A 19,705-nucleotide genomic window follows, 5' to 3' on the forward strand; every position below is an offset into this window, starting at 1 on the left:
ACGATTGGCTTGGGTGAGGAGAGAAAATTAAGAAGAAAGTTGCAGGCAGTTGTGATGGACTTTACTTTCCTCCTTCATTCTTTCCTAGTTCCAAGTTCTTTATTTGGTCTATTTGAGGCCATAGTAATCACACTGAATTCAACTCTTTTTGTCAGTAGCACCTCAGTTACTCAGTGGAATGTAGGTTACTGAAGGGTGCACAGCAGCTGAGAGGCTGCGCATTCTTAGAAAATCTCCTCTAACACATTGCTGAGAGACTGGGAGCTCGCAGTCCTGAGGTTCTATGGCTCCTGAGTCATGCCTGCTGCTGTTTGAACCCTCTTTTGCTTTAAGAGCAGAAAGATTGATCCTGATAAACAATGTAGAAATGACTGTATCATTTTTCTTTAATGATGATTACCTGGTAGCATTAAGAGTAAACTGAGCGTAGCATCATCCACTTAAAAATTCTCCAGTGTTTTGGCTAATGACATCTATCTTATGGTACTTAAATGCAAAATTTGACGTGACATTAATTTTCAGTGTCATAGTAAACTTATAACTGTTTTCATTAATCCAGAGAATGTCTTTCAATCCTGCATGTAATTCAGAAGAACAAAGTTGAGCAGCAGTTCTTCTACGAGTTTGAAGGGGGTGTCAAGCTTGGAATAGGGGCGTTTAATTTGGTAAGTAATCAGAAGGTAACCAGAATCTTTTATAAAAGAACCTTAGGTTTTCAGTGCCTCTTCTATTGCGTTTGAACCTCACCCTGAACCTCTGCCTGGGTTTGTTTGACAAGTGGCTAGAGTGGGATCCACTTTAGTCTGTCGTGACCCAGTGGAGGCTCTGGCCAGAATATGCTATAAAGTTCTGCACATGCTCAGAATAGTTTCGGATTGTATAATAAGGGCAGCATACAGCCCTCTGAATGGACAAGTAACTTTTTTTTTGTAAGAAGGAGCTTGAAATTCAGTTCCATTCCCACATCAGAAATACTGTTGCTATAGCAATGGTGGTTTTGCAATTGAAACTGGGTTAGGGAATAATAGAGCTTGAAGGATAGTAATAATGCTCTGGGATAGATGAAGAGTTTGAATAAATATCCATCCAATTGCAATATTATTTAGAGATTTTGATGTTTTATTAAGGTTTGACTGGAATTGGTATATACAACCAGGGTCACTTTGTTTATGAACCCATTGGTTGATGACAGAGGTGGCTGAAGAGACAGCTGTCGGCTGTCCACGGAATGGATCACCCTACCCATTTGATTATTAAAATCTTCCTCTGCTAAGGACAGCCTTTGGTGAACATTCATATGGGACACAAATAATGTTCATTTTTTTTTCCCATTCAAAGAGATATATCCATATACTTCTTACCCAGAGCTCCTTGGCATCAATTTTCCCATCATGTTCTTTGTTCTCTCTCTCTGTCTCTTTATTTTGGCTGTACCACACAGCTTGTGGGCTCTTAATTCCCTGACCAGGGATTGAGCCTGGGCCCTTGGCAGTGAAAGCGTGGAGTCCTAACCACTGTCCCACCAGGGAATTGCCTCCCATCATGTACTTTCCAAATCTCTGACCATCCAATCAAACCACTGGCTTATGAAATCGGTATATAATTGCATGTATGGGCATTTCTTCTCCAAGCAAAGTAAACAACCAGGTCTCTGCTTGAAGTTTTGTCCTGAGAGAACTTCCCTTCATCCTACTCAGATGTCCCAGGGAGTGGCTGCAGTGCTATAGTTGTCCGCTTCTGGGTTTTGCCTGCATATCACGAAGAATATAGTAACTTTTGCTTCCTAGAAAAGGTTGCTAAAATAAATGTTGTTTGGAGGTGGGCACCAGGGGTTACCTTCTCAACACTTTTATCACTCCACATCAAAGGAACAAGTATTCTTTAGAGCATCCTGAAAAGGCCAGAATCTTTGTTCTGTTTTTAATTTTTTAGGCTAACTAAATGAAATTGTCACGAGTAATGATTATAGGAGGTGCAGTATGTGGTGATTGAGACATACCTAGTAGTTTAAACTTGGTTCTAATTTTTCATGTTACTGAATCATTAAAATTTTAAGTTTTTAGAGTTTAGCATTTACCTATAGTTAGGTATACTAGCACATAGTACACTTGGGTTTTTTTTTTTTTCTTACAGATGCTGTCCCTTTTACCAGCACGGATTATCAGACTACTAGAATTTATAGGATTTTCTGGAAATAGGGTACAAACTTAATTTTTCTTAATTTTGACAAAGAGGATTAAAAAATGTTTATTGAGTATGAAGGAAGTATAGCATGTCCTCATAATTAGCATGAAAATTATTGGCAGTTTCTTTGCAGAACAATAAACTGACTTTGGGTCTCAATCATATTTTGGTGGAGTTAGGGGATGGTTTTTCTATTGAAAGTTAAAATTTTTTATCTCAATGTTATCTAAATTCTGGGATTAAAAATTCATGTTTGACTAATGTTGATGCTTGCTGGATCTTTAATACAAATGTGAGGTTAAAATATGCTTCCTTAACATTTTTGCAACCCCCGCTAAACCAAGAAATTAGGCTAGATTTCCATGTCTACCATTTTATGGTTTGTGTAGGTCAAGCATGGTTGCAGTATTTTGGGTTTTCTTGTGTTTTTACAAGTTTTACTATAGAACTAAACAAGGAAGTTTGTTTTCCATCAGTTTCTTTAAAAAAAAATGTATCTATTTTTAATTGGAGGATAATTTCTTTACAGTGTTGTGTTGGTTTCTACCATACACTGAATGGTTTCTACCATACTATGAATCGGCCATGGTATACATGTGTCCCCTCCCTCTGAAACCTCCCTCCCACCTCCCACCCCATCCCACCCCAAGGTTGTCACAGAGCCCTGCTTTGAGTTCCCTGAGTCAAACAGCAAATTTCCACTGGCTGTCTATTTTACATATGGTGGTGTATATTGCATGAGTTTTGTTTGTTGTATTTGTGTGTGGTTGTTTGTGTAGTATATAGTAGTTACCAATCATAACGTTCAACATGCTATTACCAGAGTTCCCTTATTGCAGAAATTGGCCCTTTTAGTCAAGAGAGCAGGTTTCAAGAATTGTTTGAAAACAAGTACAAAACACTGTAAATCTCCCATCTACTTTTATCCCACTGTCTGGATTCTTCATAAACTATATTTATCGTCTACTTATGGTCTTCATAAGCTGTAATGTATTTATGGTCTATCCAGTAAGACTCTCTGTGTTTCATGGTTACCCTTCCCCTTGACCATTCATCTTCCACTTTATTTCCTTAATGGCTCCAAATTGCCCCTTGAACAAAATCCAAAGCATAGCATGGATTCAAGGGCTCTGTCATCTGATTCTAGCCCAAGTTTCTAGTCTTCCTACCCGTCCTGTCTGCTTCCCCAGTGTTTCTGTTAAACTGGGCAGTTGGTTGTTTTCCAAATAGACCTTGTGCTTTTCTGTTTCTGTGCTTTTGCTGGTGTCTGTTTTAGATGTCCTTCCCAACTGGCACCTCCCAAATCAGGTCTCTTAAGAGCCTCTTAATCCATTAGGTTTGAGATTAGTGTCACCTATTCCACACAGCTTTCCCTTATTCCCTCCCAACAAGGCTCAAACATTCCGAACTTTCAGAATCACTTACTTAACTTTCTTAAGGCCCTCACCATGGTCCAATAAATGTGTTCAAACACTGTCTGACCTGTTTGATGCAAAGATCCTTGAAGAAACAGAACCATAAATATTCATACCCACCATAGCATTTTATACTTAGATCCTCATGCTTAAATAAATTAATATTTATATAAGAGAAATAACAGCATTTTCTATGAAATGAACTCTACCTTTTTTTTTTACCCTAAGATCACATGATGTGAGAATACGTGAGATTGTCTTATGCCGATTTAAAATGTAAAATTTGTTTCTAGTTGTTGTTGTTCATTGTTGTTCAGTTGCTAAGTCATTCTGACTCTTTGCAACCCCATGGACTGAAGCACACCAGGCTCCTCTGTCCTCCACCATCTCCCAGAGTTGCTCAAGTTCATGTCCATTAAGTTGGTGGTGCTATCTAGTCATTATTGCTGTTCTAAGCTCTTGAAAAATAAACCCCACCTTCATGGAGGGTGGGGATATATGAGCTAGCATTTTAAAGTCTCTGAATATGATGCTCTTTTCATTCTAAAATGCATCTAATTCCCACAGGAGTTGGGCATCCTGCAGTTACGGGAAGGTGCCTTAGGAAGAAGCATCAGGTCTCCACTATGCTGCTTAACTATACTAGCTTTCCATACTTACATCTCCCTGATACTTGGTAAGGACTGCATTACATTTTACATCATTGAAAGTTGATTATCTTTCATCTGAGTAAGTAAAAATTTAGGAAAATCAGTAAGAGATAGGAGTCTATATTTACTTTTTTTTCAGGAAGATGGAAAATAGTGACTTTGTCATAGTGACATTTAGCAGAAGGGGTGGAGGGTTTCTTTCACTAAATTTTTTTTTAATCCGTTCTTGGCTAAAAAAAATTCTAATAAGACTTGCGTAAGATGATCTATTTTTAGCATATTACATTTCTTTTTTAGCAGAAAGTTAAATTTTTTGTTAAAAATAGTTCATATTGGTATTCAAGTCAGAAATTTCAATTAGGAATTGAAGGCAACCACATCTGCTCTTACGAATTTGCCCTAAAGCTTTCTTAAACTAAAGTCATAGATGAGACTTGTCTTCAAGTGAATAGTTTTCATGGTTTCCATGAATAGGTCTTTGCTATATATTTTAATGAAATTTGGGGAAATAGTTACAAATGTCGACTGTGTTTCATGAAGACTGAGGCTTTTCCTGTTAAATTTTCTAGGTACGGGAGAAGTGAATGTTGTGGAAGCAGAGAGTCTCCTTGAACCCTACCTCCAGCAGTTTCCAAATGTATGCTTAGAATTTCAAATGTCTGTTTTCAGCCACAATCGTTCTGCCAGGGCTGCGTACTGAACAGTCTGTCTCTCCCTTCCTCTGCAGGGCTCCCTTGTGTTGTTCTATCACGCCCGGATAGAGCTGCTCAAAGGGAATGTGGAAGAGGTAACTTATTTGAGGGGGTCTTTTTGGGGGCCTGTCTGTTTAGTGGAGTTGTGTAGCAAACTCATTCCGCACGAGCGAATCCAGCTGTATGCTCTAGACAAAAACAGAGGGGAAATATGTAATTAAAAAGCCAAACTTTAATTTTGTGGGTGCATTCTACTATGTGTAGTAGATTATAGAATATAATGTGTATGTACTATGTATAGTAGAATATACTCTACATTTATGTATGAAGTATTTGAGGCAATTCAGGGTTGGATATAAAAATACAGATGGGCAATTTAAGGGACTTTCAGAAAACTGTGGCTACTATCCATCTTGGTATTACATATTGACTTTGGAATCTAGACCTTCCATAAAAGTAACTTCATTGTACTACATGTGTGCTCCCCATCAAAGGAATTAATTCACTAAATCCCTTGAAGAAAAAGAGAGAAGAGACTTTCATATAAATATACTCACAAACAATTTTCTTCTACACAATGGGGACAAACATATTTATTTTTCCTTGATTTGATTTTTCTCTACTTACAATACATCTTGGATTTCTTTCCAGGTCAGTATATCTAAACCTTCCTCATTCTTTTTGATGGCTGGGTTTCATTCCATGGGATGGATAAACTGTACTTATTAAAGTGGTCCACTGTTGATAGACTTTTGGCTATTATACACAGTGCTGTTGTAAACATTATTATTGTACATCTCCGTGCAAAGGTATATTTATATAAGACAGAGTCTGACAGGATTTCTAGGTCAAAGATATTTGCATTTTAATAAATTCAGACAGATTGCCCTTCTTACTTAAAGCTAGTCCATTTAAACTCCTATAAAGATGTGACTGTTGGAGAAGGCAATGGCACCCCACTCCAGTACTCTTGCCTGGAAAATCCCATGGACGGAGGAGCCTGGTAGGCTGCAGTCCATGGGGTCGCTAAGAGTTGGGCACGACTGAGCGACTTCACTTTGACTTTTCACTTTCATGCATTGGAGAAGGCAATGGCAACCCACTCCAGTGTTCTTGCCTGGAGAATCCCAGGGACAAGGGAGCCTGATGGCCTGCGGTCTATGGGGTCGCACAGAGTCGGACACGACTGAAGCAAGTTAGCAGCAGCAGCAGCAGCAGCAGCAGCAGCAAAGATGTGACTGTAGCCCACCAGCCTCCTCTGTCTGTGGGATTTCCCAGACAAGAGCACTGGAATGAGTTACCATTTCCTTCTCCAGGGGAATCTTCCCAACCCAGGGACTGAACCTGCATCTCCTGCTTGTCAGGCAGATTCTTCACCACTGAGCCACCTGGGAAGACCAAAGATATGAGAATACTTGTTTCCAATGCTCTTTGCCAACTCTGGTCATTATTTATCTTTTATTTTTCCAGTATGATGGCTGAAAAATGATAATCTAACTTTTAATTTATATTTTCCAATAAAAAAGCCTTCATTAGTCACTCATATATCTTTTTCTCTGATTTCCTATTTATATCTTTAACGATTTTCCCACTGATTTGTCTTTTTTAGTAAAATTGTTGTATGATAAGTGTTAATTCTTTGTCGGTTATGTATATAGCAACATCTTCTCCCAGTCTGTCCATTGCCTTAAACTTGGTTTAAGGTATATCTTACCCTCTGGAAGTTCTAAATTTAAGTCTTTTCTTAAAGGACTTCTGTATTTTATGTCTTACTTAAGGAAGGAACTTTGCTACTCCCACATTATAAAGTTCCATGGCCCTCTCACAAAGTTAAATAAGGAGACAGAATTTAACTGCATTGTTGGCATGTAAGGAAAGGAGCGTGTCACATTGAGTGGTTTAATGAGTCATGATTTTGTTCTTTTTGTACAAAGTGTTTTATGTATTTTTCCATTAGGTTATTATCTCCTTGTCTAATATCTGGATGATCAGCTTTATGCAATTGACTTATAGGCACAAGAGATATTTCGAAAATGCATTTCAGTTCAAGAAGAATGGAAACAGTTTCACCATCTCTGTTACTGGGAGCTGATGTGGATTTTTGTATTTCAACAAAACTGGAAGGAGGCATATTACTATTCAGATCTGCTTTGCAAAGAGAGTAGATGGTCCAAGGTAAGTGTAATAAGTGTCATCTGTTTGCTAATAAGTGTATAGAATGATTTTCATTTAGGATTGTATGTTCAACAGTATGAGATCAACACTGTTTTCTCAACGTAGAGATCCATCAATGGAGGAAGTACACATTCAGTACCTGCTGTTTATAACTTCTGTCCTCAGCACTATATGCTTTAAAAGCCATCTAAGCAGCCCTTGTCAACAAAAAGGCTTTATTTCTGAAGATGAATTTCAGTTATATATAAAAATGATTAAATATCAAGTTTTGATAATTTTTCGTAGACTTTTTGATGTCCTGATAATAAAGCTTTTCATAATAATAAAATTAATTCTTTATCCATTCATCTGTTGGTGGATACTTAGGTTGCTTTTGTATCTTAGCTTTTATAAATAATGTTGCTATGAGCATTGAGATGTATATATCTTTTTGTGGAATTGCTGGATCATGTGGTAGTTCTATTTTAATTTTCTGAAGAATCTTCATACTGTTTTCCATAATGGCTGTACCAATTTACATTGCCACCAACAATATACCACGTTCCCTTTTCTCTACATCCTTGCCAACATTTATTATTTGTTTCCTTTCTGATGATAGCCATTCTAACAGACGTGGCAAGATAGGCAAAGGAGATTGAGGGACACCGTAATAGACGTAAATAAGATAACAAGGTTGCAAAAACAAGGAATATAGCCAATATTTTATAACAACTTTAAATGTAGTATAATCTATAAAAATATTGAATCGCTATATTGTGCACTTGAAACTCATATAGTATTGTAAATCAATTAAACTTCAATTTTTAAAAGTTCTAAAAACCTTCTGATCCATTTGTGAGAAACTAGGAGGAATGAGATATTGATCTCTCTTTCATTTTGTCCACTTCTTCATCCATGAACATTAAAGTTGTATAATAGGAGAATGGCTAAAATTTGGTGGAAAGTGTTGATCTTATTTGGAATAGGTAGCAAGAGGCTTCATTTCCCTTTTTTGTCTTTGATACCTCCGATACTATATCTGGAAGATTTGTAGTTCATTCTTTTTTAAAAATTGTTATTTATTTATTTGTTCTTGGCTGCCCTGGGTCTTCATTGCTGCATGTGGGCTTTCTCTAATTGTGAGCGGGGCTAATCTAGTTGCCGTGTGTGGGCTTCGCATTGCGGTGGCTCCTCTCGCTGCGGAGCATGGGCTCTAGGGCGTGGGGGCTTCAGTAGTCATGGCTGTTGGGCTCAATAGTTGTGGTGCTCAGCCTTGGTTGCCCCGTGGCATATGGGATCTTCCCGGACCAGGGATCAAACCCATGTCCCCTGCACTGGCAGGTGAATTCTTAACCACTGGACCACCAGGGAAGTCCTGTGGGTCATTCTTGATTTACAAGGTGGAAATATCATGTACCTAGGGTGCTCTCTAACTACTGCTTTTCTTTTTCTCAAGGCAACATATGTGTTCTTAAAAGCTGCAATTTTGAGTATGCTTCCAGAAGAGGATGTGGTAGCAACGAAAGAGGATGTGGTAACTTTATTCAGGTAAGCTCATGATGAGTTCCAGATCTATATACCCAGCTCCCATTTACCACCTTCACTTAGGTATGTCGAAACATTCGAAACGCCCTAGTAAACCTATGTTCTTTCCTCTCCCAGTGATTGGAACTGCTAATAGGCAAAAACCCGTAATACTTGTATCACCAACACTGCCCTGTCCCTCTGTTCCCCACTGAGAGGAGAGGTATAGATAAGAGCATAGGGGGAATAATAGTTGAGATGAGGTCTGAAGGAGCTGCAGAGGCAGGTGGAGAGTTGTGTTGATACAGTTTCAGACCAAAGGAACAGGATATGCGAGGACCCTGTTGTTGGAAGGAGCACTGCACATTAAAGGAACTAAAGCAAAGCTGATGTTGGCAGGACATAATGCTATATTTAGTATATAGGCCAAAATAAAACTAACATCCAGGATTACTCAAAATATGTCTCACAGAATACAGAATTAAAAAAAAAAAAGACAAAGTCTATGGCTATACCACCCTGAACATGTCTGATCTTGTCTAATCCCAGAAGCTAAGCAGAATCGGAGCTGGTTTGTACTTGGATGGGAGGCTGCCTGGGAATACTATGTGCTGTAGACTTAAAAAATAAGACAAGATGTCTTAGTGACACAGAGATCATTAGTATCCCATGCAGGAAATGATAAGGTTATAGAATGGAGGTAGAAACCAGACTGGGGTTGGCTAAAGAGTGAATGAGATACAAAGAAATGAACAGAGTTAAGCATAAATACATTAAGCAATAGAGAAAGTTGGAGGGAAATGTAATATCAAAGAATATATTAATGGGAGAGATCTGAGCATTCTCAAAAACCACCGGGAAGGACCCAGTTCAGAAAGACAGTTGTACATACAAGTGAGAAATGGGATAACTGACCTTTGTAAGGCTGTTGAAAAATCAGGAGGAGATAGACTCCAAAGCACTGATGGCAGGACCGGCTTTATTTAGAGGGAGGATCAGGTCCTCTGTTGTATCACGCAGGAAGAAGTCCAGAGCAGGCTCAGAGGCATGCCAGCTCGTGTGTGGAGGCAGGGCTGTCTGTTGAGAGCGAAGGAGAAAGGAGTGGGCTGGAGTCTGGGGAGGATGGAGAATGTTTGGAATCATTATTGCAGAGAGTGGGACAGAGAGAAGCACAGGACAGGGAATGGCAGGCAGTGCGAGAGCTCATTGGAGGTTGGTGTTGAATGTACCGTGACACCAACCTGTTTTCATTGCAGGAAGATGAGCGCAACAGCTAGGCATTGGCAAGGGAGTCTGGGAAATAAGCTAGAGCCTGCAGCAGTAAAGCTTGCCTGCAGGGCAGGCTAAGCAGGTGTTGAGGGACGGGGAGAAAGAAGACTGCTGAGTTGGGAGAAAGTTGAAAGACAAAGAGGACCGAAAGTCTCATTAGAACAGCCAGCGTTATAGTGAGGAGGATGGTTGGTGTGCTTGAGTTTGTGCTCTGATGTAGAAAAGTTACAGATGATGAAATGACCTAAGATACAACTGTGGGTGGCTGTTGTAGAAAGGAGGACGTGACCTCTGGAGATGAGGTAGGTAGGGGAACAGAGAAGCCCCACTGCATTCTTTAAACATAATTGATGACAAACACTTTTAATGGAATACTATATTCTGTGGCCACGTTATGACAAGTAAGGGCTTGTCTGTACCCTCAGACTTGGCAGGACAGATTTGAAGGTATGACCAGGACAACTTTGTCATGCTTTTTAGAAACTGGACCATATATATACTAACTGTAGAATCTACATTAGTGGGAGCCATGGGCTGCCACCTGCTACTGGTAAAATGCATTTCCTTGTTTCACACACACGACAACAAATGGAATGGAATGTTCAGATATATTGGGATCTTTTACATCTCAGTTTCCTCCACTCCAAAATAAATTTTCTCTGCATCAAAATAATTTCTGTGAAACATGTAACTAATCTTATTTTCAGGCAAAATCTTGAAGTCTGCTATATGTGTGATAGCATCTAACTTGTTGAGATACTGAGAGGAGAATCCCCCCAAATGAATGTTCTCTTCATTACAGACTGTGATCCCTGACTCAGGAGGTTTCATGTCCTCTGCATGCCTCTGACCCTCTCCCTCAACCCCCACCTCGAATGTCCACTGCCTTTTCCACTGATATAATTAACATTCATGATGGGCATTCTGGTTTAAAACCATACCCGTTTGTACTCCTAAAAGTAATGTTATATGTCAATTATACTTCATTTAAAAAACCCCGTATCTCAAGATTGTGCTGAGAAATAACATAACACAAGCTTGGCTTCATATGGAATGCTTTTTCTCTCATTGCATCTTCCTCTTTCTTTCAGTGGTGTAATTAGATATTTCCCTAAATTCCTTCTTGGTGACCCGTTTGGTGCATTTACAAGATTGTGTATGAGAAAGTGCCCTACAAATATGTAGCCTCTATTCTCATTTTTCTGTGCTTGTGAATTTTATAATTGGAATTTCTTAGAATTTTGAGAGGAAGATTGTAAGCATGCTGTGTGTTCTTAGCTGATTATTTTCAAAATCACCTACGCTTGGGAAACATTTTCTCAAATTATGCATGAGTAGATGACTCTTTTTGAGCCACTTTAATCAGAGAAGCCATGGACTGTAGCTCACCAGATTCCTCTTGTCCGCAGAATTCTCCAGGCAAGAATACTGGTTGGGTAGCTATTCCCTTCTCCAGGAGATCTTCCTGACCCAGGGATCAAACCTAGGTCTCCCACATTGCAGGTAGATTCTTCACCATCTGAGCCACCAGGGAAGCCACTATTAGGTCTGAGGTGGTCTAAATTTGCATTTTGAACAGGGTTCCTGGTGGTGCTGATCCACTGCTCTGGGGAGCGCAGCATAACAGGGATAGGTATAAATACTGCATGTGTTCTGATGACCTTTCACTGGAACTGGGGCTCTTCACAGACAGGTGGATGGCTTGAAGCAGAGAATTGCTGGGAAATCGATCCCTACTGAGAAGTTTGCTGTGAGGAAGGCTCGACGTTACTCTCCCTCGTTGCCAGCACCCGTGAAGCTCGTTTTGCCTGCCCTGGTATCTGCCTTTATTTACTTACTCTTTGCATCCTAGAAATACATTGTCTAGTTTCAGGGGTAGGGAGAACATCTAACTTTTGTTGTGAAGTTTGCTCAATTAAAAATCATTGTGTTGGATAAAGGCTATTTATAAAGTATATCATTCAAGTCTTAACCGTAACTCTAGGAGAGGAATTTTTCTTTGTAGCCTCATTTGACAAATAAGGAAATTCAGACAGAGAGAGGTGAGTTGGCATATTTGAAGTTGAGTTGAATTATAATGCAAGCCACAGATGTAACTACTTTTTCTAGCTGCTACCTTCAAAATCAGAAGGTAAAAAAATTAAAAAGTAGAAGGACACATGATAATCATTTTCAAAATATTGGTTTAACCCGGTTTATGCAAAATTTTTGGAGTAGGAAATGGCTACCCATTCCAGTATTCTTGCCTGGAAACTTCCATGGACAGAGGAGCCTGGCGGGCTACAGTCTATGGGGTCGCCAAGAGTCAGAAACCACTGAACGACTGAGCACACGTGCACGCGTGCAAAATTTTGTCATTTGAGCGTGTAATCTCTAAAATTTATTAATGAGATTTCACATTCTTTTATATTGTGCTCATCCACTGAAGTCTGGTGCGTGTTTTATGCTTAGAGCGTGCCTCAGTTTGAACCAGCCACATTGCTCCAGAGCCATACGTGGCTGGTGGCTTCTGTTGTAGCCTAATGCTGGAGCTCCCATTCTTGATCAGTGTGCCATTTAGGTTAGGCTTCATGAAAAGCATAATTTCAAGTTAAATGGTCTTAATGCAGATTTCTTTAAAAAGTACTGAATATATCAAATTACAGTAACTTTGGGGGTCTAGTTTATGTGAGTAGTCAAGTAACACAGGGAACCTGTTTAGTGCAAGCTGACATCTGCTGTCCTTTTTTGGAGGTTCCTGATTTTTTCTTTTGATTCCAGAGTATATTCAATTATTCCCCTTTAACAGTTGCTTACTTTCCAGTTTTTATTACCACAAACAGGCTACAATGAATATTCTTCTATAGCTCTCTTTGTACATGGGCATATAATTCTCTGGGAGAGATGTTTAGAAGTAGAATTCCAAGTTGTAGGGCATATGCATTTAATACTTGGACTTTGCCAGATTGCTCTCCAGAAGGGCTGTACTGATTTAAATTCCTACCAACAGTGTTTTATTTTTTTAATGTGTGATTGAGCTTTTCATGTGCTTGTTCATTTTTACATCTTATTTCATGAATTGTTGTTCATGGGCTTTCTTCCCTAATTTTTTTATTAGGTTATTTATTATTTTATCATTGACTTATAAGTTACAAAGTGAGTGAAGGTCACTCAGCCATGTCTGACTCTTTGTGACCCCATGGACTATACAGCCCATGGAATTCTCCAGGCCATAATACTGGAGTAGGTAGCCATTTCCTTCTCCAGGGGATCTTCCCAGCCCAGGGATCGAACCCAGGTCTCCTGCATTGCAGGCGGATTCTTTACCAACTGAGCCACCAGGGAAACCGCATTGACTTATAGGAGCTCTTTAAATATTCTGTGAGAAAGAACACTGCAGCTCCTCACAGGTGTCGTTGGGGGCTAGCCTGCACCGAGTACCTCAGCCCAGGTATTTCCTGTTTAAGAAAAACAATCTCAGAGAACACCACCCTGAGACCAGGTTGTGCCTGGTCTGTGCCTGTGATGCAATGAGATAAAAATGTGGCCACTCTGTAAATTATCTGAGCACAGGTAAAAAGAAGAACACAATGCAAATCACAAAAATGACCAAACATCCTCCTTTTCCAGCTAATATGGGAGCCTGCTACTGTTTCACCCATGACACCTTTCAGCTCCATTCCTGCCTCATTCTTATCAAGTGATTAATGCTGGGAGATTTTTTTCTTTCCATGTCACAGAACTTCCCTGGGATTTTTCTAGAGCACCATAGTCCTTTCTCCATCCTAAAACTTAGATGCTTGTGTATACATATGATGTATATGTTGCTCTGATTGCTAAGGGCCTTAAGGAAGATTAACTCAGAGCACTTCTTTCTCCAGGGCTAAGTGTGTAGAATTGGCTTGAATTTGTGGTAACTAGGAATTTTACCAAAATCTTGTATTTCATAAAATGACCAGTTCACATACAAACTTTTTTTTTTCTGATAAAATGTTCCATCAATAAAAACAAAATTTTAAAAAATCATCATCAGTTTAAATAAATATTCCAAAAGTTATTGAACTCTTACACGATTAGCAATAAGAAAATTTAGATGTAAAACAAAAGAGTGCTGTGATCTTAGTTTTCAGTCCCAAAAGGTGAAAATGACTTTGCTGTCACTCAACTCCAGTGTATTTTCCTCATTTCTACTGCTTCCCTGTAAGAGGCTGTTCAAACAATCTTAACATATTTTACCATTTTTTTATTTCCAAGGAGATTCTAATTATCCTGCTTACTTCGTACCTTTCAAAATATGAACTGAACTACCAGGAAGATTAGAAAAATATTTTCAAGCAAGAGCACATTTGCTTTTGGTCCAGAAAAAAAAAAAGAAAAATTCTCATCTGTTAGCCTATTAAATGTAATTTGCAATGATAAATCATTAGTTTACATTTTTAGGGGCTGTCATTCTGCCATATGGCCTTTAAATGAATGTATTTTCTGCATATTGGATTGCATTACTGGACTGTCACATGTTTTTAATGGTATAAAAGAACCTGAGCCAGGTAAAATATTTCCTGTGTTCATTTGCTGTGATGTCCTTGGAAACATTTTATATAAACAATTGGCAGATATAGAAAAAATGTTTCCCTTTACTTAAGAGCAACAACAAAAATTTATGTTTGAATTGTTCATATTATCATTTAAAAATATTATATTTATTTCTATCTGTAATCTGTTATCTTCCAAAAGGAATGGATACCAGTAGGTGCTTAGTAAATACTTGTCAAATAAATGAGCAAATTATTTTTTCAGTGAAGACACAATGTACTATATATACTGAACTATTTTGTAGTATAAAAGCCAAAAAGCATTAAAAACATTAAATAAAGTGAAAAAATCGGAGATTAAATCACTAAACTCCAAATGAAGAAAGCTAAGAAAAATGATCTCTAAATGTCTTGAGATCACTAGCAACTGAGGCAAAACACTCACACGTGGCTTTGTTGTTATAAAGAACACCAAATGACCTCACGTAATTGTGAATGGTTTCTCATTTTTCCTCATTAGGAAATGATGTATGTTTGGAATGGTTTTCCACTAGTGAGCAAGAGAAAAGACCTTTCTGAAAATCTGTTGATAACTGTTGAAAAGGCCGAGGCAGCTCTACAAAGTGAGAGTAAGTATGAAAAGCGAGAGCCTGGAAATCTTTACGGCTGCCCCCTCCCGTCCTTTCCCTGTGCACATCTGCTCATGTTGATCTGTGTGCGTGATGAGAACAAAAGAGCTTGAGCCGCAGGTGTCTGGCTGATTGCAGTCAGGATGGAGGGAAGATACCTGACACAACACGGGTGAGCCTTGGGCACGGATGGTCCCGTGGGCACGTGAGGCTCCGTGAAAGAAGCCAGAGGCAAAAGACAGCAGAGTGTGTGATTCCGTTTATATAAAATATCGAGGATAAATCAGTCCATAAAGACGGAAAGCAGATTAGTGGCTGCCAAGGGGTGGAGAACTGGGGGTGTGTGATATGCGGAGGATTAAATTATTGTCTGTGACTCCAGGGATGAGCACCTCATTTAGATCATTTTTTACTTTGGCCACAGCATGGGGCTGAAATGTTTAATGAGATTTCTCTTTACAAGTACCTTTAAAAAATTAAACATTACATTTGAAAAATGTAGGTGAAAAAAGTCACCCATGTTTTTCCTACTATGCACAATTAATGTAGAGTTTCTGTTCATGCCCACTTAGATTTATTTTTATAGTTATGATCATAGTGTATCTGGACATACTCTAGCCTATATCTTTTCATTTATTATATCATAACCTTTTCTCTCATTGAGATAAAACTGACGTATAACACTATATTAGTTTCGGATGTACAATGTAATGATTTGATATTTGTACACATTGCAAGATCACCATAATAAGTCTAGTAAATGTCTTTCACCATACATCATTACAAAAATTTTTTTCTTTTGTTGAGAACTTTGAAAATCTACTCTCTTAGCAACTTTCAAATGTGCAATATAGTATTAGCTGTAGTCACCATTTGTACTTGACATCTTCATGACTTAGTTGTTTTATAGCTGACTTCAGTCCAGTTTGGTCTCTTAGTCATGTCCAGCTCTTTGTGACTCCATGGACTGCAGCATGCCAGGCTTCCCTGTCCATCACTAACTCCCAGATTTTGCTCAAACTCATGTCCATTGAGTTGGTGATGCCATCCAACCATCTCATCCTCTGTCGTCCCCTTCCCCTCCTGCCTTCAATCTTTCCCAGCATCAGGGTCTTTTCCAGTGAGTCAGTTCTTCGCATCAGGTGGCCAAAGTACTGGAGTTTCAGCTTTGGCAAAAGTCCTTCCAATGAATATTCAGGACTGATTTCTTTTAGGATTGACTAGTTTGATCTCCTTGCAGTCCAGGGGACTCTCAAGAGCCTTCTCCAACACCACAGTTCAAAAGCATCAATTCTTCGGTGCTCGGGTTTCTTTACAGTCCAACTTTCACATCCATACATGACTACTGGAAAAACCATAGCATTGACTAGATGGACCTTTATTGGCAGAGTAATGTCTCTCCTTTTAAATACGCTGTCTAGGTTGGTCATAGCTCTTCTTCCAAGGAGCAAGCGTCTTTTAATTTCATGGCTGCAGTCACCATCTGCAGTGATTTTGGAGCCCAAGAAATAGTCTTTCACTGTTTCCGTTGTTTCCCCATCTATTTGCCATGAAGTGATGGGACTGGATGCCATTATCATAGTTTTTTGAATGTTGAGTTTTAAGCCAGCTTTTTCACTCTTCTCTTTCATTTTCATCAAGAGGCTCTTTAGTTCTTCTTCGCTTTCTGCCATAAGGGTGGTGTCATCTGCATATCAGGTTATTGATATTTCTCCCAGTAATCTTGATTCCAGCTTGCGCTTCATCCAGCCCAGCATTTTGCATCATATACTCTGTATATAAGTTAAATAAGCGGGGTGATGATATACAGCCTTGATGTACTCCTTTCTCGATTTGGAACCAGTCTGTTGTCCCATGTCCAGTTTTATCTGTTGCTTCTTGCTGCTGCTGCTGCTGCTAAGTCGCTTCAGTTGTGTCCGACCCCATAGATGGCAGCCCACCAGGCTCTGCCATCCTTGGGATTCTCCAGGCAAGAACACTGGAGTAGGTTGCCATTTCCTTCTCCAATGCATGAAAGTGAAAAGTGAAAGTGAAGTTGCTCAGTTGTGTCCGACTCTTCGTGACTCCATGGACTGCAGCCTACCAGGCTCCTCCATCCATGGGATTTTCCAGGCAAGAGTACTGGAGTGGGTTCCCATTGCCTTCTCCTTTGCTTCTTGACCTGCATACAGATTTCTCAAGAGGCAGGTAAGGTGGTCTGGTATTCCCATTTTTTAAGAATTTTCCACAGTTTGTTGTGATCCACACAGTCAAAGGCTTTGGCGTAGTCAATAAAGCAGAAGTAGATGTTTTTCTGGAACTCTCTTGCTTTTTTGATGATCCAACAGATGTTGGCATTTGATCTCTGGTTCCTTTGCCTTTTCTAAATCCAGCTTTAACATCTGGAAGTTCATGGTTCATGTACGATTGAAGCCTGGCTTGGAAGATTTTAAGCATTGCTTTGCTAGCGTGTGAGATGAGTGCAGCTATGCAGTAATTTGAACATTCTTTGGCCTTGCCTTTCTTTGGGATTGGAATGAAAACTGACCTTTTCCAGTCCTGTGGCCACTGCTGAGTCTTCCAAATTTGCTGGCATATTGAGTGCAGCACTTCCACAGCCTCATCTTTTATGATTTGAAATAGCTCAACTGGGATTCTATCACCTCCACTAGCTTTGTTTGTCGTGATGCTTCCTAAGGCCACTTGACTTCGCATTTCAGGATGCGAAGTCTGGCTCTAGCTGAGTGATCACACCATCATGGTTATCTAGGTCATGAAGGTTTTTTTTGTACAGTTCTTCTGTGTATTCTTGCCAGCTCTTCTTAATATCTTCAGCTTTTGTTAGGTCCATACCATTCTGTCCTTCATCAAGCCCATCTTTGCATGAAATGTTCCCTTGGTATCTCTAATTTTCTTGAAGAGATCTTTAGTCTTTCCCATTCTATTGTTACATTGATCACTGAAGAAGCCTTTCTTAGCTCTCCTTGCTATTCTTTGGAACGCTGCATTCAGATGGGTATATCTTTCCTTTTCACCTTTGCCTTATATCTGGGAGTTTGTACATTTTGACCTCTTCACATATTCCTCCTACTCCTCAAGCTCTTGCCCCTGACAACCTGTCTATTCCCTATATCTATGAGCTTTTATTTCTTTAGGTTTCACATAGAAGTGAGAACATAGGGTGTTCATCTGACTTTTGTTCACTTAGCATTAGTACCTTCAAGGTCCGTCATGTTGTTGCAGATGGAACACTTTGATTCTTTTTCATGGCTGAATGTTCCATTTTATACACACACACAGACACATATTTCACATTTCCTTTATCCATTCATCCATTGATGGATACTTAGATCTTTTCCATGCTTGTCTGTTGTAAATAATGCAATGAACATGAACATGCATATATCTTTTTGAGATAGTATTTTTTTTTCAGATAAATATGCAGAGGTGGGGTTACTGGATCATATGGTAGTTTATCATAAATGTTTTAATTCTTTCTAGGTAACCCTTGTAATAATTTCAAGAGCTTCCTGGCATTCCATGGAGATAATATATCATAATTTAACCAACTCTTTCAGTATTGTTGGGCATTTAGGCTGCTTTCCATATTTGAAATTATTCTAATTTTAGATTCCCATCAATAGTTCATTCAGTTCAGTTGCTCAGTCGTGTCGAACTCTTTGCGACCCCATGGACTGCAGCATGCCAGGCCTCCCTGTCCATCACTAACTTCCAAAGTTTACCCAAACTCAGGTCCATTGAGTTGGTGATGCCATCCAACCATCTCATCCTCTGTCGTCCCCTTCTCCTCCTGCTCTCAATCCTTCTCAGCATCAGGGTCTTTTCAAATGAGTGAGGTCTTTGTGTCAGGTGGCCAAAATATTGGAGTTTCAGCTTTAGCATCATTCCCTCCAAAGAAATCCCAGGGCTGATCTCCTTCAGAATGGACTGGTTGGATCTCCTTGCAGTCCAAGGGACTCTCAAGAGTCTTCTCCATCATCACAGTTCAAAAGCATCAGTTCTTCGGCACTCAGCTTTCTTTATAGTCCAACTCTCACATTGATATATGACTACTGGAAAAACCTCCTTGACTAGATGGACCTTTGTTGGCAATGTAATGTCTCTGCTTTTAAACATGCTGTCTAGGTTGGTCATAACTTTTCTTCCAAGGAGTAAACGTCTATTAATTAACCCAGTTAGTTAATTAAGCATCTATTAATTAACTATTAATATAGAGTTAATATGTTATAGATATAGATTTAAAAATTTTAGATCTATTATAGATTTTATAATTTTATATCAGTTATAATTTAGATATAAAAATTTTATATAGTTTTTTATCTTTATTATAGATAAAGTGAACCTCTTTACATTTTTATATTATCTCCTACATTTTTAATTGCAGGAAAATGCACATAATATAAAATTTGCCATATTAACCATTTTTAAACTGTATGGTCCAGTAGTGCTAAGTATATTCACTCAGTTGTGCAGCCAGTTTTGAGAACTTTTTCATACCCCTTAAACAGTAACTCCCCATTTCCCGCTCTTCACAGTGGCTGGCAGTCACTGTTTTACTCTTTATTACTGTGGATTTGACTCTCTAGAGACTCTATATAGGTGGGATCGTGCAGTCTTTTTCTTCTTGTGCTGCCTATTTCCCTTATCCTAATATCCTCCAGGTATGTCCATGTTGCA

The 19,705-nt window shown here is 39.1% G+C and overlaps 1 protein-coding gene across 4 annotated transcripts in view; it reads left to right on the forward strand.

Moving 5' to 3' along the window:
- The window catches only part of TTC39B (tetratricopeptide repeat domain 39B), a 156,232-nt gene that overhangs the window by 117,127 nt on the left and 19,400 nt on the right, over positions 1–19,705 (forward strand). For all 4 annotated transcript variants that reach the window (XM_019965912.2, XM_070794526.1, XM_070794529.1 and 1 more), the window contains 9 exons: positions 560–665; positions 2,134–2,199; positions 4,167–4,275; positions 4,819–4,886; positions 4,977–5,036; positions 6,955–7,116; positions 8,552–8,643; positions 11,578–11,704; positions 14,920–15,028. In XM_019965912.2, the coding sequence (XP_019821471.2) occupies positions 560–665; positions 2,134–2,199; positions 4,167–4,275; positions 4,819–4,886; positions 4,977–5,036; positions 6,955–7,116; positions 8,552–8,643; positions 11,578–11,704; positions 14,920–15,028 (899 nt within the window). The remainder of the gene's footprint in view (positions 1–559; positions 666–2,133; positions 2,200–4,166; positions 4,276–4,818; positions 4,887–4,976; positions 5,037–6,954; positions 7,117–8,551; positions 8,644–11,577; positions 11,705–14,919; positions 15,029–19,705) is intronic.

The sequence above is a fragment of the Bos indicus genome, chromosome 8 (genome assembly GCF_029378745.1).
Source record: "Bos indicus isolate NIAB-ARS_2022 breed Sahiwal x Tharparkar chromosome 8, NIAB-ARS_B.indTharparkar_mat_pri_1.0, whole genome shotgun sequence".
Taxonomy (NCBI): Eukaryota; Metazoa; Chordata; class Mammalia; order Artiodactyla; family Bovidae; genus Bos; species Bos indicus.